At 39.9% G+C, this 22,584-nt stretch overlaps 1 protein-coding gene across 5 annotated transcripts in view; it reads left to right on the top strand.

The window, feature by feature from the left end:
* PTPN6 (protein tyrosine phosphatase non-receptor type 6) overlaps window positions 1-22,584 on the top strand; it is a 50,680-nt gene that overhangs the window by 3,253 nt on the left and 24,843 nt on the right. For 2 of the 5 annotated variants that reach the window (XM_078384724.1, XM_020804127.3), the window contains exons 1-3: window positions 2,077-6,032; window positions 6,845-6,967; window positions 8,356-8,550. In XM_078384724.1, coding sequence (XP_078240850.1) covers window positions 5,872-6,032; window positions 6,845-6,967; window positions 8,356-8,550 — 479 coding nt within the window. In that variant the 5' untranslated portion in view covers window positions 2,077-5,871. Of the gene's footprint in view, window positions 1-892; window positions 980-2,076; window positions 6,033-6,844; window positions 6,968-8,355; window positions 8,551-22,584 lie in introns of those variants that run through there. The other 3 variants (XM_020804129.3, XM_078384723.1, XM_020804130.3) reach the window with 3 other exon arrangements.

The following is a 22,584-nucleotide window of genomic DNA, read 5'->3' as shown; positions in this document are numbered from 1 at the left end:
GCTGGAGAAGAAACGGATCTTTAAAAATCTGGCATGTGACGGAAATGTGCAAACTAGATATCCTGGTTATATCTTGGAAGTGGAAAGTACTGCCATGTGTTACATTTTCAGAAATTCTATAGCCTATTGAAATCTAAGTCGTCCTCAGGAAAATACGTACGCAGCGTTCTTGTCAGCACTGTAATGACCTCAGAATATCACAATGTATCAGAACAGAGGCTTTGTGCTGTGAAATCAAATCCTGTACCACAGTGGTTCTCAACCTGTAGTGCTCCTTCCATTGATGGGGTACTGAACAGAATCGGTCCGGGTGGGATGCTACGTTTTCACCCCCAGTTCCATTTAGCTCTTCCTCAGTTCCCACATCCTTCTGCACACCTGGTGCACCATCTTCCACTGACATACCTGCCATGGATTATCTTTCTGTGAACTTTTCCAATGCTAGTAGTAGCTTTGATCAGTAGAATTTCTCCTAATCACCTGTTCCCCCTGCTTTCCAACTTATAGTCGATGATAAAAAATAATAACAGTATACCCATAGGCATATAACAATTTTTTTCCCTGGGGAAAAAAAGGGGGTCATTTTACATCCATCTTGGTGGGGTGCACTTTCTTGGACAGTGTCATTAGAGTGAGATGTAAGGCACCAGTGCTCTGAGTGACTGCAATGCAAAGTTATAATCTATTTAATGCACTTAGGGTCTTCCTTTCCTCACACAGTTAATGGCACCTGACTGAACATCAAATACACTGTATGTAAAAACATTTGTTTTGTAAATGACAAAACAATGTACACTGAATAAATTGTTTGGAGTGCTTTGCCTATTAATACCTCTCGATCCTGCTTTGCGCTCACCACGTTTTATCCATATGGTATCCATCTTCTTCTCTGTATATCTTTCCAGAAGGCCTGAAGGCTGAGGTTCTTTGCCTTTTCAGGCGGACCCCCGGAGTCCAGGCTGCTGATGCCATCCTGCAGGTATGTCCCACCCAGGCAGCACATCCTACTGCTTGCCAAGGAGACTTGAGGGATAGAAATCTTCCTTGAAAAAAGTTAATGGAAAGCTAAGCAGAGACAAGAAGAGGATGAAACCTGAAAGTCTGGATAGCTGTAGAGATGATGAGAGTCCACTGGGTTGGTTTGGGGGAGCAGTGGGCAACCTGCTGTCCTCTGGAAGATTTAACACTACAAGCTTCCATCCGACCCAGCCCTCGCGGTCAAATGATCAGGGAATAAGCACGACGGGAGTGGTGGGTCAACAATATTGGAGAATCACAAATTCCCCATCCATTTAGCAGAATCTATGATTTGACAGAATTAAAAAAGAGCCCGGTAACATCTAACTCAAATCTGCTATTTTTTCATTTGATCATGCATATAGCCATCAAATTAGCATGCTGCCATTATATGTTTTTCAGGAGGGGTGTCCTCTGTCTTCTTTCTGTTGTTGGTTGATGTTTTACGATTAAACAAACAGGGCTTAAACAAACAGTGAGAGAAGTTGTGACAACCCCAGACCTACTGGGATATATCACCCTATAACTAAGCTGCCACCAACCATTCCCTATAAGAAGTCACACAGACCAGGAATGGATTTTAACAAATAAAAGAACAAGGTTTATTTAAATAACAAACAGGGTAAATAAAAAATCAAGTAAATAAGATACTGTAACGTGGCAAAATCCCAAACATATACATATAACAGTTTGGTTCACACAGAACACTTTAAAGTAAAGCACAGACCCTGAACCTATCAGTTCTGGCTACCTATATAGAAACCTGAACCTATCAGGTATGTACCAACTGACACACAGTTGTACTCAGTCTGACACACAGACTCCAACTCCAGCTTCTCCTAAACTTCTCCACACAAGCTCCACATATATATACAGTACAGCTCCTCCCCCTGATGTCCCGCCTTCCACTCCCCATAGGATGGAACTTTCCCTCCAAACCCATGACAGACAGGTACCATCAGTGCTGTATGTAACAGAAGTCTTTCCTCAGACCCCCCTCCATTTTTAAAATTGGTACTCTTGGTCTGAAAGGGAGCCTGCAATCCATTTATTTGGGAATCCTTTCTTCAGGAGGCTTCCAGGAGCAGCAGCTCACCAGAGGACTCTAATGGAGCCAGCAGGCTGCAAAAACAGCCTCTGAAGGTTGCACATGGCCTACATCTGGCAGGGCCTGGCATCTCCAAGTAAAAGGAGCTAGAGCTGCACATCTGGGAAGGACCCAGGAGTGTGGTGTGCAGCAGTCAAAGCACACTGTTGAGCCAGATGCACTAACCAATTCATGGTAAGATTCAGGAGGACTAGGGCAGCTTCATATGTTCAGAAGACTTTTCCATCGTCCACTTTGTTCCTCCTTTTGTGTAGCAAAGGGCTTAACAGCTGGGGGAGGAGAGCAAGAATGGTAAGGGTTATTTATCTTTTTGTCTGCCTATCCCTTTTTTCCTCCCCAACTCTCTTAGAAAACAAGACCAAGAGTTTTGGAGGTTTTATTTTTAAGGCACAAGGGAGAAGCAAAGAACATCTCATTCTTCCTTACTGTTGTTTCTCTTGGGACTGTCTCAAATATTTTCCAGTTGCAAGGAGCTGCACTGGGCTATTCCAGCACCAGTTGCCAGGTGGCAAAAGTGTAGCTTGAGGATAATGAGCTGCTACATGTGAGCTAAAATTGCACCCCAGTAGCCTCTGCTACATGGCAACACATCTTGGGCCACTCAGCTGAGACATGACACAGAGGTCCTGGCACTGCTTAAAATATCTGTAGTCAGAGAAAAACATGACATTACAAAATAGTCTGCAAGCTTTCAAGTTCAACTGAAATAACTGGATACTATTTTTTTACATCTCACGCCATTTAGAAATGTGTTGGTTTTCATTTTTCAGAAAAATGTGGACATTCTTTCACCTGGAGAGTGCTTCCATGTAACTTGACAGTATGCATACATTGTGGAATTTATTGGTAAATAAAGGTGTTTCAAGGGCAATATCAAAAAAATATTTCCTTCCTTTTCTTCTAACGTCCAATCCTAATAAGAGTGCTGTGCAATTTAAAATATGTCAAATTGCATTATGAACATGTCACACCTTCTTTTTATTCAATGAATCTTATTCTAACAGATCAAACTGATGATCAGACTTTGAAATATTAACAGTTCCCATGCAAACACTTTAGGTAGTTTATGCAAATGCATGTGTAATTATATAGGCCAGCTACAAGCATCTGGTTGCAAATGGATAATTTCTAGCAAAGCTGTCTTATTGCTGTAAAATTTTTTGCAAGACATCTAGCAGTTTCCACACAACTCTTTAAAAAATGGCCAGAATCCTCTTGGTCATTGTTTGCCAACATGGGCACAATGGTGGAGATGGCAGTGGCATACGAATGGCAAAATAGGTAGATGAAAAATGCTTCCTGCTCAAGCTAACTCGAGACAGAATGTCAAGGTCATTTGACTGTAAACTTCAGAGCCAAAAAGTGGGTATGAAACCACAATGACTCGTGAAAGCACTGACGTTCAACTGAGAGGTGCACCCATAATGTAGATACTGTAATGACCCAAATGAAGATGATTGGCAGCAGCACCATTTTCTTCTTGGTTTTGGTTTTTGGAAAGAAAAAGAAGCCCCAATAGAATTATTGAGGAACTAATATTGGTTCCAAATGAGTGCTATACTGTATCGCAAAAGTGTGCTATCAGTTGATTCACGGAATCAACTTTCCTCTAATTACTACTAAACGACAGAAAAATAGATGACCTCTTCCTGGGAATTACACAAATGAGGTATGCTAGTGCCATGAATTAGATTTGCTTAATATGCAAATTGTGTTGCCCAGATTTGGAAGCCTTTTATACAATGGTTGTGTGTGTTGTGTAACATGCAGCTGAGGGATCCGATCTAAAAGCCAGCCAGCGCCTCTTAATCCTCATTGAAATGCGTTCATTATTAATTAATGAATTCCTGCAGGGCAACTTAAAAGTACAAGTCTTGAGATGGCTGGTTTACAGTCCTATTAGCATCATGCTGATCTTCCAAAGCAAATGTTTAATGTCCATGCAGCAATTACGACATTGTTGCCCCAGAACAACATGTCTTCTTATCACCTGCGTTTGTCTGGGAAAGGATTGTTATTATACCAACATTGCCATCCTTTGTTCATTGACTTTTTATGGAGATTTCAGACATATTTGCTAAATCCTCTCATTCCAGTAGTTTCTGTGTTGTTGTTCTCTTTTTTAAATGGATAATTAAAAAACACACAAACACAATTGCAAAGCAGACTTGCACCGCTAGACTCCCTCAATAGTACCACTCAAGCTTCTTAGGGCTCTTACGCCTTTAATTACTTATCTCTATTTATCTACTTTGGGATTTTTCCCGTTTTATGTGGTAGCAGAACTACTGATTAATAGCCAGCTAACTGTCCTTTCAATAATTGCTCTTAACTGACAATCTTTGTTCCTTTTCTAGCTAGGGAAGGAAATTGTCTTTCATTTTTTAAAAGCAAAATAGTGCTATTTGGCTTACTTTGGCTTCTTCTGTGATAGCATATCTTTAGTTAAAACCTCTTTCTCCCCTACTGCTCCATATATCTAATTGCATATGCTAATAAGCTCACTTTACAGGTTTGGATGCCTGACATTTTATGACATCCATGTGGGCAATTTTTTTCTCCCTGCAATTTTTGCATTCCTATTTCTTCTTGTTTTAATCTGCACCAACTGTGGACATCCAGAACCCAAACCCTACTCTTAGACTTGTTCTTTCAGATAACGGTTTTCTGCCCCATGCATGTGTTAATCTGCTTATCCATGCCTGGATATGGTCAGCACCCACCAATGAACTTTGAACAGCTCTCAATAATCCTTATTCAGTCACTGTCAACAGAAGTTATTCAGGCATGCATCTGTGAAAGCTTATTCCCAAATAAAACGTGATTGTTTTTAAAGGGCCACAGGACTTCTGGGTGTTTTTGCTGCTGTAGACTACCAACAAAGATGGGGAGCCACCCTGGACACTGCAGTAAAGGCCACTTGAGGGCTTTCAGGAAGCGATGACTATTTTAAACAGGAAGTAAATGTACAAATCCTGTAAATAATACATTTTTAAATGAACATGAGGAAAAACTTGTCTGCATAGGATTTATATCTGAATAAATAATATAGAAAATATGGTAAAGGAAGTGGAAAAGGTGATTGCCTGATAGGCACCTTATGAGGCACTTCCATATTAGTTCTAATTCCAGGTGATTGCAGAAAAACAGGGTTACAGCACCACAAATATCTTGTGCAGGAGCATCCCAGGAGCAGGCAACATGACAGGCTATGAAATGAGTTCACACTTGAACTATTGTGAGTTCCAGTTCTTGCTCTTTTCCAGATCTGATTGTAACTAAAACCAATTTTTATCTCTGCATATCATTTCATCTTAGTCCTCTGTATTTATCCCACACCACATATATTGGGATATGGTGGCCTCAGAATCAACTTGAGTTTGTTGCTGCTTTTGGGTATACAAAGGTGACAATGAAGTGGCAGTCTTGCACTCATCTTGCTCACTGTTTATAATTACCCCATCACACACACACACACAGAGAGAGAGAGAGAGAGAGAGAGAGAGACGTAATGGTGTGTGGCAAGGAGGGGACGGAAGGAGAAAGAGGGACCCAAAAGGAGAAGCAGAAGTGCAAACATAGCAGCTTGCAGTGAAAAGCAGCGATAAGTTAGATATGCTTCCTGTTCCTGTAATAGTGAGCAGCAAGTCAGAAGTGTCCCTTTGCCTCACTTCTGTCAGTCTTCCTACACCTACCAACACAGACAGACTGTGGAGTAAACCATGAAAGCTTGATGGGTAGAGGACATGTATGAGGTAGATGGACAGTATTCAACCCCGGGAAGTTTTACCAAGACAGTAGACATTCACTTCTGCTTTATCGGCACCTTACAGAGAACTTCTCCAATTCATTTCTTATTGTTCTTCTTTTCTCTTGATTCTTTCAGCTGTCTTCCAACAATCATGAGGTAAGGAAAGAGCTGAAAACTGCAAAGAGTGGATGAGAAATTGTATTCTTTCATCTAGGTTTTGAAAGATCTTCTGCAGAGGCTACAGCTGGGAGGGTCTCTGTGTGTGTGGCGTGTGTGTGAGTGTGGGTGTAAAAGGGAGGGGAATAAAATGAGACCATTCCATTTATGTCCTGCTTTATGAATTTAGGTATTGGGGATGAAATAAGAGACCTTTGCTCTTAATTCCTAACCATTTTTATCTCAGAAAAATTGCCTGAAGGCCAGCTCACATATTAAGAAAATACTTTCTTTTTCTTTTCCAACTGGATGTGATACTGTATTTAGTATTTAGCAAAAATCTAGTGAGTGAAGCATTGACCACCACTTTACTTGTTGGCTAAGAAAAGTTTCACAGCTGTATTTCTGTATGGCATGATGCTGTTAAAGGCCACAGAATCTTTAAAAACCACCCTCTTTATAATTGGCCCACATTTGATCTCTGGATTTAGCGTTTCATACCTGATGGCTAAATGCATGATCTGACTGCAATTTAAACTACTGTATTGTGTTCAAGATGAAGTGAATGTTCTTTTTTGGTGTTTAATCTGAGGTGGCTTATTGACCTATGCACACCTCCAATTTATACATTTCCAAATGATGAATATGCATGTATAACCCATGTGTGGCCAGAGTAAAAGCCTGACAAGAATTTTGGACAGGAACTTGCATGTCTTGACACATCAAGACTGTGCATTATCCATACTCTCTTGCAACCCTCCTGCCTATCCCCTCAAATTATGGTATATTTATTTTCTAATCCCATGCAACAGGTGGTTCCACCGCGACTTGAGCGGCATAGATGCTGAGGCCTTACTCAAAGCACGGGGAGTTCATGGCAGTTTTTTGGCTCGTCCCAGCCGGAAGAACAAAGGAGATTTTTCGCTTTCTGTCAGGTAACTGGCCAGCCATCATTCTCCCCCCCCCCCCCCGGAACTGCTGATATTCCCTTCTTCTTTGTGGACTCTTTGCTGTCCATCAGTCCTTCTGGTCACATTTCCCAGTCAGGTTTGCCCTACAAATACACAAAACGTGTCTCTTTCCATTGATGGCAGTAATTATCCACTGGGCCTTGTCCCTATGTTTAATTTTTAAAACCGCATCTAAAAGACTCTGAGACAAATTAAAACAGACTTCAAGAAGGAATGAAGAGTGAACAGGTTGACCAAGGATACGGGGATAGGAGTGAGCCTTTAATAGCTTTCTACTGTCCATGCTGGGCAGGGACAGTAGAAAGCTTTTGAAACCATTCAGCCTGTGATACCTGGGCATAGTCTGAGAAATAATTCCTCCATGTCAGAGTTATTGCTTGGGGCAGATCATGTGAAAAAGCCCAATTCCCCCCCCCTTCTGGATCAGAGTGAGAGACATTTTAATGAATTTAGGGGGTGGGGTCCTAAATAAGGGACAAAAACCATTCCCCAAAACAAGACTGGAGCTAGGAAAACTGTCCTTCTCGACATTTTTGTGCGAACTAGCATATAAACAGATAAACAAACAAAAATCCCCTGGCTAATCTAGGCTTAGTAACAACCCTATTTCCTCCTTGCCCCTATTTCCAAACACTTCCTTAGTCTGACTGCTGCTGGGAAGACATGAGACACTGGAGCAGGAAAGCCCTTTCCTCACATTGGACGGAGGCTGCAAGCCTTCCATACAAGACTTCCTTGTAATATACAACTACTTCTTATTTTATGGGCTGATTCCAGCACCAGTTCTTATCTTTCTAGTTCTTCTCCCTCAGTCCCAATTGTCACTTTTCCCAGCCAAGGAGAGATTATGCAAATCTCATTTCCTGAGAAAGTTCACTACTAATCTCATAACACTCCTTTGGTTTCACACTCAAACATTTCTTCAGAGGAAGAATTTGAAAACTGACTTGGAATTTCACATGGAGTGAAAACGTCAGTGACGGTTCTAATGTCGCAGTTGCTGCTCACCTAAATGTTATCCGGGTTTCTTCTGAGGACAGGAAAGCTTCTACAGCTTATGTTGAGCTGGAGAAGTATCAATGGTGGTGACAGGAGCCACTAAAAAGGCACACTGTCGTTTTTGTGCCTTTGTCACAAACATCTGCTTAGTACTCTGGTGTAGATGAAAGTACCCAGTTCTTTCATCTCAACATATGGCTCAACATACCTTTATTTTGTCATCTAAAATGCATGGAGTTGGGAGTTTGGTAGAAGGAACTTTGTCCTATCCATCCACTTTTATCTTGATTCCCTCTTCAATGGTTAGTGCCAGCTACTTTTTCTTGACTAAATGCTTCTACCTCTCCCTGTAGGGTTGGTGACCAGGTAACCCACATCCGTATCCAGAATACAGGGGATTTTTACGACCTCTATGGCGGAGAGAAATTCGCTACCTTGTCGGAATTGGTGGAATATTATACACAGCAGCAAGGATCCCTGCAAGACAAAGATGGCACCATCATAGACTTGAGGTATCCGCTGAACTGTTCCGATCCAACAACAGAAAGGTATGTAAAAAGATAAGCCTGCCTTAGTTAATAACGGAACATGTTTTCCACTCGTGATGTATATTTGTACAGTTCATTGATCTGTACCTATTCAAACACAACACTGAACATGTATATAATCTGTTTCCTATGTGCAGAAACGAATGATCTGCACATATACAGTTATTTACGTACTATAGAATGCGATGACACAGAAATTTCTGAATAAAGCCCAGCCAGTACCTTTTGCTCATCAAAGGGCATACCTCCACCTGAAACAGCATATGGCACAAGCCTTGAACATTTCATCGCTGCATGTATTCAAGCTTCTTGATTAGCAAATGGCAGAAATAAAGAATTTAATGAGTGAATGGGTTTTTTTTTTAAGTCAAGGACCTATTTTAAAATCCTTGTCCTGACATGTAAAGCCCTACATTTTTTTTGCCCTAATTATTTATCAGATCTGGTGTCATGGCATATTCTGTCCACAGATCCCAGCCTTTTGTTGATCTCTTAGACTAACGGGGCTAATTCCAGGCTTCAGGAATTATCCCCCTTGGCTCCAAACCTGTGGAATTTCCTCCCCCAGCACCTTCGTATGGAACCAGAATTGGGACACATTTAGAAAAGGTTTGAACACCTGTCTGTTCAACGTGGAGCTATAGGTGGTATGCACAGGGAGAAATGAGTGAATGGTGTATTTATTTGAACTTTTTAACTGGTTTGTTAGCAGTTACAGTCGTTGCTGTTGTTATATTAAAGCATTTGTTCGTATAAAAATAGTACTGGTATGCTTCAAGAGAAAATAAAGGCCAGAGTGCTCAGTGTGGCTTGCTTAGGACTGGACTTTCTGGAAAAAGGACTGTTTTTATTTATTAATTGACTAATTAACTATATCAGTGTTCCGCTTTTGCTCCAGTAAGAGAGCAGACATGGTCCTTTTCCTTCACACTTTATCCTCACAACTCTGTGGGGCAGTCAGGATGAGAGAGAGAATGGTTGCCCAGGGGTATTCCATAAAATTCCACGGCACAGTCAGGATTTGAACCTGAGTATTCCAAATCTCAGTCAAGTTTTTTAATAGTGACACAACTCTTTACAAATATAGGGACCCCAGTTATACATAGCATTAAAATCATTCACCTGCAAAAGAACGGTTCGGAAACGTTGACAATTGAATAAATATGTGAAATGAAAATAAAACATACTTTTCACAATGCTTATTTGTTAAAAGAGGGGGAAAAGAAAACACTGGAGAAAGAATAATTTAGTGAAGCGTTATTTCTCTAAACAAAACGAAACAAAACAAAATAGAAGGAGGGGACTAGGATAAATCAGTTACTTGGCACTAATATCGGTGCTAATATCTGGCTGCAATTTACATCCTCTAGTTATCTTCTCTTGTTTAATGCTTCTTTATTCCTGTGATCTCCTCAGTCAATTCCACACACACACCCAGCAAACCACACTACCTCCCAATTTCCATACGAAAAACTTCATAGATTCTTCATGTTTTTGGGAGCATAAACCATTTTTAAAGGGTGTCCCACTAAGGGCTTTCTTTGCGTGCTTATATACCGTAGTGGTTCTCAACCTTGGGTAACCCAGATGTTACTGGACTGCAGTTCCCAGCAGCCTTCACCACCAGCTATGCTGGCCAAGGTTTCTGGGAGTTGCAGTCCAAACACACCTGGGTTACCCAAGGCTGGGAATAGTTACAATGTGCTCATCAAGTCCTCAGTGGTTTAGGTATCTGGCTGCAGAGCTAGAGGTTGGGGGTTCGATTCCCCACTGTGCCTCCTTGACAGAGCCCCTTCCAGCTCTGCTTACTGTAAGTCACACAAACTGTAGCACATCACAAAAACTTCACTAAACCCAAGGGCAGCCCTCTCACATATGTACCTTAGACGAAGCAGCATTTTTGTACCTACATTCAAACCAGGAATCAACGCACATGGTAAACACATCCTCCCAGTCCTCTCAATGTGCGTTCATGCACTATTAACTGCAACCTGTTCCGTATTCAGTGTGTACGCTGCCCCTCTTGTTTCTTCAACCTAGGACGAGGGGTCAGGATTGCATCCCCCGTCCACACTGTTCCCTACATTTGGCCCACTGCAAATTGTGTTAAGATGGGAGAGCCCTTAACATTTAAGCCCACAGCGCAGAGCAAACCCCAGGCCCAGGGAAACGCGTGACATTTCCACAGCCTTGGGTCCACATGCCTCTTGTTTGTTTATCTGTTTTGGGCCCATGGGGCAAATGGGCAGCTCCTGGCTCTAGCAAGGGGTCGTTCCCTTTCTTGGGGGCGACCCATGTGCAGCCTCCCCCACCCCACCCCACCCCACCCCTCCCGCTTTGACTCTGTGCGTCTGCGAGTGTGCCTGTGGCCTTGTGTGTTTGCATCCAACGTGCAGCAGTTGGTCAGGGAACCTGCTGCTTCCTCCCTTGCGGTTGGAAAGTTCTGCCCTCCAGGCACTTACGAAAGCTCTTCGGCTTTTTCTCCCTCCTTTCCCCCCCCCTCCGATTTTCCATCACGTGGCTTCCTCCTAACAGGGTCTGCTGGGCTTAACAGTTTCCTTCCTGCAAGGGGGGGGGGAGGCCCACACAAGGAACAGCAGATGCTGTGCCACGGCTAAACTTGAAAGTGTTCAGAATAGCTCCTTTTGGTTCCGGGACATCTTTGATTTTTCTAAAATATAAGGGGTGGGAGTTGTACAAGTCCTCAAATAAGCATGGATCCCCCCCCCCGCTCTTGAATCAAATTAATCTAAAGATGGCCCAGCACAGCTTTGTGCCTTGCTAAGCTGAAAGTAGCTGGACGTTTACCTGGGGATTTGGACACAAAACTGCAATTTCACAGGCCTGCTCTGTGGAGGGGGGAGACAATGAGGTTGTTCTATTAATGTTTGTTATTCGGCCTCAGGCTCAAGGATAAAATGACTCAAATCTGATCTAATCTCAGGCCTTTTAACCTACTTGAGAGTGCACTGGGAATGAAAGGGCTGCTGAAATATCAGAAACCCTAATTGTGTGGGGCCAAGATGAGACAAACTCCCAGTTTCCACTTGGAATTTAGAATTGTCACAACTAATGATAATTATAATTCTTCATTGTTTTCAATAAATAGATGTGCTGGGAAAAGATGTTAAAACAGAGTAACTTAATGCATCTGCTTTGGCCTACATAACAACACTTGGGTCGTTGTTGCCCAATGCATGTAAGCAAAGCATAGGAAAAAATTAAAATCCAATTCAGCTTTTATTTTATTTTTTCATGCGTAAAATGAAGACTATAATCTTATATAGCTTAGAATAAGGTCCCACTCTGATACATTTGTGGAGACTTCTATAATGTACTAGAAGCTCTAAAGTATTTATATCTAATCATTTTCCTAAAAAGGAACCAAGGCAGCTTACAGTATTAAGAAACAATATTAAAAGCTAAACCCAATTATTAGAATATTTTAAAAAGCATTAAACAGCTATATTAAAACTAGCAGCTAAAAACAATGCTAAGAACACATTAGAAGCAACAAAAGCGCAAACAATCCCACTTTAAAAAAATGCCTTAGACACCCAGTCAGTAAAAGAAAACATGTCTGAAGACAAAGGTCTTTGCCTGCTTGTGGAAGTACAGCAAAAGTGGGGCCAGCCTGGTCTCTTATGGGAGGGAGTTCCAAAGTCTGGGAGCAGCAGCAGAGAAGGCCCCCCTCCAGTGTCCCCATCAGATGCACCTGCGAAGGTGGGTGGGATCCAAAGAATTGCCTCCTCTGTTGATCTTTAACACCCAGGTAGGCTCAGACAGGGAGATTCGATCTTTGAGATAGCTTGGACTCAAGCCATTTAGGGCTTTATAGGTCAAAACCAGTACAGTACTTAGTTGACCTATCTTTACCAAGTTATGTATCTGATATATTTATTAATTAATAAATAACTTTTATATTTGCAAATTGCCAGAATATCAGTAGAGGTGTATTTTTGAAAGGAACTGTAAGATAACCAGCAGTTTCACAGGCAGTGGAAAGCCACTGCTCACAGTTAGAAGGAACACTATCTTTACATATGTTCTTTTCATTTCCTATTATAGTATCATGCCAGAAACTAAAATAGCTTTATAAAGCAAGTGTTATCTTTGACTTGTAAAACCACCAATTAGCCCAACAGCAAGGTTAGCTGATGAATCTGTTAGGTAAAGCTGGCCTATTTAAAAAAGAGAGAGTGAATGAGAGTGAGAAATATTTGAGCTTTGGGGGCCAAATGAGACTGAAAGGGGTCCAGGACTGATGCCTGGGTTTTTGCCTGTCTCTAACACATCAATCAATCAGCCGGAGACAGAGAGATTCAATAGACCGCTCAGAGTGGTCTATTTGATCAGATGGGCAGGATACAAATCAAAATAAATAAATAAATAAATAAATAAATAAATAAATAAATAAATAAATAAATAAATATTTTCAGCTGAAAATAGGCGCAAACTTCACATGCAGAAAGCGTGCCCCCGATACAAAAATATACATTTTCATAAGGGATAACATGAAAGAGGGACCAAAGGAGTTGGGGAGAGGGGAGAAATTGGAGGGGTTTCTATAATTGGTACACATTCCTGCATGAACCCAACTTTGAGCAGTAAATCATTCCCTGTGTCTACTGTCCAGCTTTCCAAGGACAGACTTTTTATTAGAAATATCTTAATTGTTAATTGGAAGAAACTCTGACGGATACTCCCTCCTCCTTGCTTGTTCATTCTTGCCTGCCTAAGCAAAACATTCATATAGCAAAGCAAGTTACAGAAAGCAAAATGGCTACGGTTAGGCTAAGATATATTTTATATGTATTAACTGGATCCACCCTTCAAGACTCTTGAGTCAAAAATGAGTGAAGAACATACTTGCCACATTAGTAGCATAAAAGAAGGTGCATTCCATAGAATCCATCAAGGAAAATAATTGTTCAGGGAAAAGACGCTGAGGTGCAATACGTTGGAATTTATATGTTCAATTTGTGTTCCAATCCCCAAAGAATAAATTGTTCATATAGATCCAATAAGAGGGGGACTGAGAGCACCTAGTATTTAGTTTATGCTGCTTATCACATGTCCCTGCATTTTGTTTTCTCTGTTGGTAAGAGGGACTGCTCTTTTCCATGTTCTCTTCTAAAGAATGCAGTCATGATCCTTCCCCTGTGGTATTTCTGCTCTTCCTCCTTCCATTATGTAACATGCTTGTGCCATTTTTCAAGAAATACAACCATCATAAGTATTGCCTTTGTCAGACTGTGCCAGAAGAAGACCAGGAGCAGACTGTGGTCATGGATTGTTAATATCCAACAGTAAAGCTGATAACACTAAAATAATTGTAATGCCAACATATAATTCAAACAACATTCCAGATGAATTTAAAGTCCACATAAGGAGCAGATTTGCATTACTAAACTCAATGTACCTTAAATTACAAGAACTGTATATTGAAGCCAAATATATTATTAGGGAATAATGCAAAAAGACAATTCCTGTACTGAAAATAAAAGAAAAACCTAAGTGGATGATGAAAGAACCACTTAAAATTGTGAAGGATAGACAAGAAGCAAAAGTAAAAGGTGACAGACATAGGATAGGGTCAGAAGAGTGAGTTCAGTTATTCAGCACTTAGAGACAAAAGGAACTACTACCAGAACCAATACAAAGAGTGAACAGCAAAAGAGGAAAAACAAGACATCTCTTCCCAAAGATTCAAGAAATCAAAGGAAAATTTAAGCCTAAATCAGGATGCTGAATGTCCAACAGAGAAGTGGCACTCTCTGACCAAGAAAAAAATAAAGAGAAGGTGGAAACAATATACTGAAGACCTATACAGAAAAGATAAAATGATGACAGATTTCTTTGAAGTGGCATCCTATGATGCAGAATCTGCAGTTCTAGAAAGTGAAGTGAAAACTGTTCTGAACACACTAGGAAGATATAAATCACCAGGGGCAGGTGAAATACTGATAGAACTGTTTCAAGCTACAGAGATGTAATCTGTCAAAACCCTGACAAGAATATGCCAACAAATATGGAAAATAAAACAGTGACCCATAGATCGGAAATGTTCAATATGTATTCCAATCACCAACAAAGGAAATGCTGAGGAGGAGTGCAGTAATTATAGGACCATTGCTTTAATTTCCCATGGAAGCAAAATGGTGCTCAAGGGCTGCAACAAAGCCTTTTATCTTACATGAGGCAAGAAATGTCTGATGTTCAAGCTGTATTCTGAAAAGGAACAGGCTCTCAATATCATATTGCAAATATCAGCTGGCTGCTGGAGCGCATCAGAGAGTTTTAGAAGAAGATCAGTCTGTGCTTTATAGATTGCAGAAAACCTGTGACTGTGTAGGCCGTGAGAAACATTGGGTTGTTCTGAAAGAAATGGATGTGCCTCAGCACTTGATTGTCCAGATGTATAACTTCTATTGTGGACCAGAAGCTACCCTTAGGACAGAGTATGGAGAGACAGAATGGTTCCTATAGGAAAAGGTGTCAGACAAGGGAATATGTTATCCCCTTATCTGTTCAATCTGTATGCATACCATACCATACAGAAATGTGGACTAGATTCAGATGAAGGAAGAGTGAAAATTGATGAAATAAATATCGATAATTTAAGATATGACAATGACACTATCTTACTGGCAGAAAACAGCAATGACTTGAAACAACTGTTAGTCAAAGTAGAAGAAGAAAGTGCCAAAGCAAGACTGCAGTTGAACATGAAGAAGACAAAAATAGATTTTGTATACCTTGGTTCATCCATCAATCCAAATGTATACTGCTGCCAAGAAATCAGAAGACTGAAACTCAGAAGGGCAGCAATAAAGGGACTAGAAAAGATCACAATGTGTTAGAATGTGTCACTGGAGACTAAAATTAAGATCAATTAAAATCTTGTATTCCTCTCTTGTATTCCAGATACCTTAGACTGCCAGAAAGACAAGCAAGTGGGTCTTAGATAAATTCAAGCCTGAACTATCTCTGGAGGCAAAAACATTGAAACGGAGGCTGTCCTACTTTGGGCACATCCTGAGAAGGCAGGATTATCTGGGAAAGGCAATAATGCTGGGAAAGGTGGATGTCAGCAGGAAAAGAGAAAGACCCAATATGAGATGGAGGGACTCTCTAAAGAAACCCACAGGTTTGATTTTACAAGACCTGAGCAGGGCGGCTGAGGAAAGGGCATTTTGGAGATTGCTCATTCATAGGGTTGCCCTAAATTGGAGGTAACTTGACAGTACGTAACAACGACAGATTGAGAACTGTCCTTTGTATATAAAAAAAGCAAAGAACAAAAAAAAAAAAAGTAAAAGAAAGGAAAAGCAACCCTGAAATAGAAAACCAGATTCCAGATTTCACCAGCTCCCTTCATTATGTTTAAAGACAATGGATACGGGAAAACATAAATCCGAAGTCTGCTTGCCAAAATTCGGGTTAGCACAGAAATCGCAGGCTAAATTGTACACTGTGCTAAACAAATTGGGTGCAGCTAAATCTTGTTTTCTACTTCTTAATTTTGATCATACACCGATAGATAAGGTTTAAACCCTCACTCAACTCTCATTCCACCCCGCCTGAATTTATACCCCGTTCTACAATGTGAGCTTTAAAGGGGGGCGGCGGATGTGACACCTTTAAGATTACAGGTTTGTTCCATCATGAACTTTCATGGACACGCAGCATCTCTTTCACAAAAATTCATAATTTTTTGCAACCGACTAATGCTGGTACCTGTGGATCAGTGGAATTTTTCTCTTGGTGCTTGCACTGTGTTCATATTTACAGACAGAATGGCTGTAGAGAGAAAAAAAACTGAATCCCCTCTGCCCATGCATGGTGGTTGAAGTTGGGATTTGCCCTGCTCCATGTGCTTGTTTTTGGGGGGAGGAGGGAGAACACGAGGCTCTCACTCTTTCCTTGTAGGGCTTGGTTTCCAGATATTTTACCATTCTGGTTGCTTTCCCCTGGAAAAAAATTTCAGCTTCTACATATCTTTCTTAAACTGTGCTGCCCAGAACTGGACAAAGAACTCAGGTGACGTCTGAGGTATGGTGGCAAAGAGATGCCCTTTTTCTCTCATTCCTTATAAGACAAAATGGGTGACAGGCAGGTTGGGATGCCTATAAGCCCTGTATCCCCCACCTTACCTGGAAACCACGTTTAACATGAAAATCTGCAAAGAAGGCCCTTTCAGCTGAGCTAAATGAATGAACGTGTGGGTGACTATCAGCCATCTTCAGGTACCGTTGGATAAAATTATTTTTATCCTGACAAATGATATGAAATGGGTGGCCTGCTAAAGATAAGGCCACCTCATAAGGTGCCTATGTTGTAATATCTAGATCTGAATTTTTAGGGGTGGTGGTGTTTGTTTTAGTTTTGTGCTTTTAAGTTCTTTTTCTTTAATATCATTTATTTGCTTTCAATGTTTATTTCTACTTTCTTTCAGAGTTATTTTTTCTGTCCTGTAGATTTTAAATTTCAAATGTGTAGGCATGTATGTAGTATTTCGGGGAGGAATCAGTCAGGCAACTAGCTATACCTTTACTTAAGAAATGTGGGCGGTGAAACTGCACTCTTTTTAGTTAAATGTGAAAAACATTTTGACCAAAATCCTTTTGTTTAGCATAGTCAATGGCACATCCATTCACTCGGGGGGGGGGGGTTAGTGAGTCAACTTCTCTGTAAGTTCCATTGATTCAAATGGGCCTGTTGTAAGTGAGATTTGTGTTCTAAAGTACTATGTTTCCCCCAAAACAAGACAGGGTCTTATATTAATTTTTGTTCCCCAAAACACATTAGTGCTTATTTTCAGGGGATGTTTTATTGTACAGTCATGTCATCTTCTGGTTGCCGCACAATGCTGCACAATGGTGGAGGGCGGGTTTTCACTTAACTGGGGCTTATTTTGGGGGTAGAGCTTATATTACGAGCATCCTGAAAAATCATACTAGGGCTTATTTTGAAGTTAGGTCTTATTTTTGGGGAAACAGGATAAGGGCGCAGTTACACTATTGAAATAAATCAGGAGCTGGATCAAGGTTTTTGAAATTGGTTTAAAGTCACATTGTAGTCATGTACAGTAGTTTTTTTGGTTGGGGTACGCCTCTTCTTGGGTCAACTTTTAATTCGGCTGTAAGATGTGTGGTATATCAGTTGAGGGGGGGGCTACATTGGCTTTTAAAAATGTTTTAAATTTGGCATCGCAGGGGTTCTAGATTCCTATGTTTCACCCTCCCAAGGCTATGCATTCCTGGAGCGAAATGTCTGTACCAAAAAACACTCTAGTTGCTGGCTCTTTGTCCTGGAACCACTGCTGAGGTTTTTGGTCCTGCGGCTGCTGATCCTTGCACTGGATGCTTCTCATAGACACTTGCCATCGGTGCCTTCACCACCACTGCTAGTTCACTTCCCACTTTGAAGGGATGTGGGCAGCAGAGAAAAAAGCCATGTTCTTCTGCTGTGATGTAATTTTAAATGTTTTTAATTTTTAAAAAAATCAAACCGGGATAAGCACTGGAACAGTGTTAAATAACAACACCAGATCAGACTGCAAGGTTACCCTTCCACTCCGCTTTTTCTTCCTTCTTCCTTGGCCAGAGGCCACCCGCCCCAGCCACTCCAGTTTCCTGGAGGAAGAGCGTATCCAATCCAGCCCTTGATAAACCCCACAGACATAATTTATTCCAACACAGGTAAGCAAACATGCAAAAATGATTCGAAATATATAAAGTCCATCATGAGTTAAAATAAACAAGCCCCAGCAGGTGTTTTTAAGATGCTTACTTTCTACACACCGAAGCATGCTACCAGGCCAATAATAATAATAATAAAAATAAATCATGCTCAGGTGTACATCACGTAAAGAAATTATTTAAAATCGGTTTCAAACATGCTAAACCCAATTCAAACCCAGGAGTATTTCAGTGTGTAACTGCACCCTAAGTTGCAGTTAGAGTAGCCTATTTGAATAAATGGAATTTATGGAAGAGTTAACTCACCAAAACCACATTAATTCAATAGGTCTACTCAAATGTAATTTATTGCTATAAGGAACAGGATTTTCACTATTGCCTCCTATTTTGGTTTGTTCATATATGTAACCCCGGTGTCTGGAAATCTTAGAGAAAATTAATCAGAAACCACTGTTTAGGAAGACAAGTTGCTTCAGCTTCTTTTGTTTCTGACCCAAATGCACTTACAATATGTCTCTCTCACTCTTTTTATAATTACATGAGCTTGTGCACTTAGTGTGAATGTCAAAGGCATGAAGTCCCCCTGCTTTGAAAACAAAAGGGCCTCTTTCACATGCATTGGACGAGAACTTTGCCGATAGCATTTTGAGGTCCTAAAAAGTTGACATGGTATTTTTTAACATATTATCAAGTCCATCCAAGAATGAATGGGCTTTGTGGAAAAGAATCCTCACCCTTCTTCAAAATGGATGTGCTTTTCTTTCTGTCCCAGTGTCTTAGTAGTAATTTGTTTTGCCCAGATTACTTTCCAGTATCCTGTCCAGTGAGCTGCTTGTCTCACTATGTGCTATGGATTTTTTAAAAATAATAAAAAAGCTTATTTGGGAGACCAAAATGTCTAGAAGAGAAATATGGTGGGGGTGGGGTTTAACTTTTTTTTTTTTTTTTTTTTTGCTGCCCAGAGTTCTTCTGCATTAAATCATGGTTCAAAATGTATGTTTCAATATTGCATATGGTGAAGTCTCACTCGATCGCAGAACCAGAAAATGTTATATAGTTTCCCTCAAGTGTCCATTTGCAGTTTGCTCTTAGATAGGGTTTCCGGAATCAAAGTTTTGAGTACCCTAGAAGTTCATTAATAATAGAGAAGGACCTAGCGTGGAAGTCTAGCATGCTTCCATAAACTGTAGATGAATGGTTGTTGGGTTGTTGGTAATATTTTGCATTTTCGGGGTGTTTCTGAGTTCTTTTTTTTTTATTATTATTTCATCTTGAGAGTGTAGAAGATCTGGACTAAGTTGTGCTGGTATAACTTTGCATTGATGCAAATATGTTCTTTACATGGGCTTTAAATGCTTCAGGAATTTTATTTAAATTATATTCTAGTAGTATGATCATATTAGTGTTCTTTAGCTTTCCTCTGTTTTTCACACTAAAAGTACATCACATTCTGCTCCTGGCCTTGATTTTGCAGAGGGAAAAGAATTTATCCATCTTCCACTTCCAGTTTTATAGTCTGATTTCTGTGTTCAGTCTGGCTGGCATCCGTGTGTACAATCATCTACTTCATTGCCTGAAGCATATATTTACAATAAACAAATTATTGGCTTAATTGCTCAATAAATTGTTGCAGTAAAGAAAAATAATTATAAAGTGAAACAATTTAAATAATTAAACAGCAGATGAACTGGGTATAAAAATATCCTATTTCTATAACGATAACAATGACAATAAGCTCAGGATAACATTGTATTAGCGCTAACTGCTGACTGTGGTGTAGTAGTAAATTTTGAAGTGTTAGTGCTCATCATAACAATCCCATAAGCCACAAAGAGGATTCAAAAATTCAGGCAGCTGTGTTGATCCATAGCTATGTCTGTCCGTCTGTCTCTCTGTCTGTCTGTAGGACAATAACCAGTTTCTTGGGTGTTCATCAGCTGGCAGGCGTAGAATAGCAAGTTGGCAAAGGACAGATTAGTGGTTTGCATGTAGGATTTTACCTGGAGAGACTAGGAGAAAGAGAAAGAGAGGAATAAACATGTATCCCTATTATGAGCTCAGGATTTTCCAGGAATTTATTTTCTTGTTTTCTCAGAATTAACAAAACATTTCCTGGCTTTGCATGGTGATGGACCAGATAACCCCTCCAATTCTATAATTTTATGACTTCGTGAAGGGTTTATCTCTTCCATGAGCAGGTATTTTGTAAAGTTAATGACCACTGATTGCACAACCAAGACCAAGCCATTTCAATATATTTTATATTAAAACAGGGCCAGCTTGCAATAAGATATTGTTACATAGTATTTTCTGAAGATATTGTTAGCTAAGTTTGGTGGTGGCGACGGCAGCTGATCAAGGCAGTATCCTTGCTTAACTTAAAATCTTGGCACACTGATTCCAATTCAAATATACTACATATTTCTAATTATAATAATGTTTATAATGTTTCTTTACAACCATTCCATATTTTTAGTACAGTATCTCAACAATTCCTAATCAATAGTATGGGATAGGTTAATTTAAATCAGAGATACTCTAAGGAAATAATGCAAAAAAGCTATTCCTGTAGTTGAAAGAAGAGACACAATTGATGGCTGTTGAAACTCAGAATTATTTGCAGTCGGTGAGAGAGAGGGAGAGACAGACAGACAGAAAGAAAGTAAATATATAAGTATCTACTATTTCTTGGACATGTAATGAAGAAAGGGGATCTTTTTTCCATATTTGGTGGACGTGTAAGAAAGTAAGAAATTACTGGAGTAGTGTATGAGCATTTATATCACAATGTTAGTTAATCTTGAGCTGAAACCAGAACTATTTCTACTGTCTATGATTCAACAAAATATGGATGAACATAAGAAATTTGTAATGATTCATACCATTACGGGGGCTAGAATGATATATGCACAACTATGGAAGACGAATAAGATTCCTGATGAAGACTAACTAATAATGAAGGTGTTGAACTGTGCGGAAATGGATAAGATCTCAACATTACTGAAAGCAAATGGACAATATGAGGACTTTGAAGAAAGATGGTCAGAATTTTATAAATTTAACACGTCTGAAATTCAAATATGAAAATCTAAAGATATATAATTATGTGAAAAGATACAGAATTTTGTTTGAGACTGTTGTAATTATACTTCTCTTTTCCCCTTTATTGTTGAAACTTAATTAAAAAATTTTAAAAAGAAAGAAAGAACATATGACAGAAATATGGTAAAGAATCCTAAATGCAGCATTTCACATAGGGACAAACTATTATTTTTTATTTTGGTTTGGTTTTGTCTAGCTATGCTTACGCTGACTAATGTGGCAACTACTTTGTAAACCGAAGTTATTGTACTTTGGACAAATCATGAGAAGACAAGACTTAAAGATAACAATGGTAGGAAAAGTGGAAGACCGTAGGAAAAGACAAAGACCTCAAATGAAATTAATTGACTCAATAAAGGAAGCCACAGTCTTCACCTGTGCAAGACCTAAGCAAGAATGCTAATAATAAAACTTTTTGGAAGCCATAGAGTTGCCATATGTTAGAAGTGCCTTGACAGCGCTTAATGCCCCTGGCTGGTCGTCTTCTTCTTCTTCTTCTTCTTCTTCTTCTTCTTCTTCTTCTTCTTCTTCTTCTTCTTCTTCTTCTTCTTCTTCTTCTTCTTCTTCTTCTTCGTAGTAGTAGTAGTAGTAGTAGTAGTAGTAGTAGTAGTAGTAGTAGTAGTAGTAGTAGTATGCTTTTATATGGTCTCAAATTTGCAAGAGCTAAGCAGCACTGTTGAGGGCAAGACATTTTGGACCCCAGTTCATGGGGTCACCATAACTTGGGGGCGACTTGATGGCACATAACAAAAACAACATACTTTAATATTTTTTTAAAAAATCAATTTTCTTGAGTACTTCTAGATAAAGCAACGAGGATATAAATACTACTACTAATTTTATTACTATTGAAAGGAAGATGCACTTACAGACCTTTTTGGGAAATCTCAGTAAAATTACAGAACAGGTCTCGTTCTTCCCCCGTGCTGATTTCTCTTCTCTTTTCTACTCCACCTGGAGCCGTGGGACTCACCCTACTGATCTTAAAGACATACCATTTCACTTTTCTATCTGAGCGGCATGCTGCTCGGCATTCAATAAACATTTTGAGTGCGGCTGTGTCCTTAATACCTGCAGTGTGATTATTTTCACCATGACAAAGGACTGTTCATGGTCAGGCAAAATGTGTGTTCTTTTCAGGTCAACAAGATTTGTTTATGCTTATATGTGTGCGTAGTTTAGAAATTGCTGAATGCGTAGGAGTGTGCAGTAAAAATGAAAAAGGCCA

This window comes from Pogona vitticeps, chromosome 2 (genome assembly GCF_051106095.1).
Source record: "Pogona vitticeps strain Pit_001003342236 chromosome 2, PviZW2.1, whole genome shotgun sequence".
NCBI lineage: Eukaryota > Metazoa > Chordata > Lepidosauria > Squamata > Agamidae > Pogona > Pogona vitticeps.
Note: the sequence above shows the minus strand (reverse complement) of the source record. Positions and strands in the feature narration are given on the sequence as shown.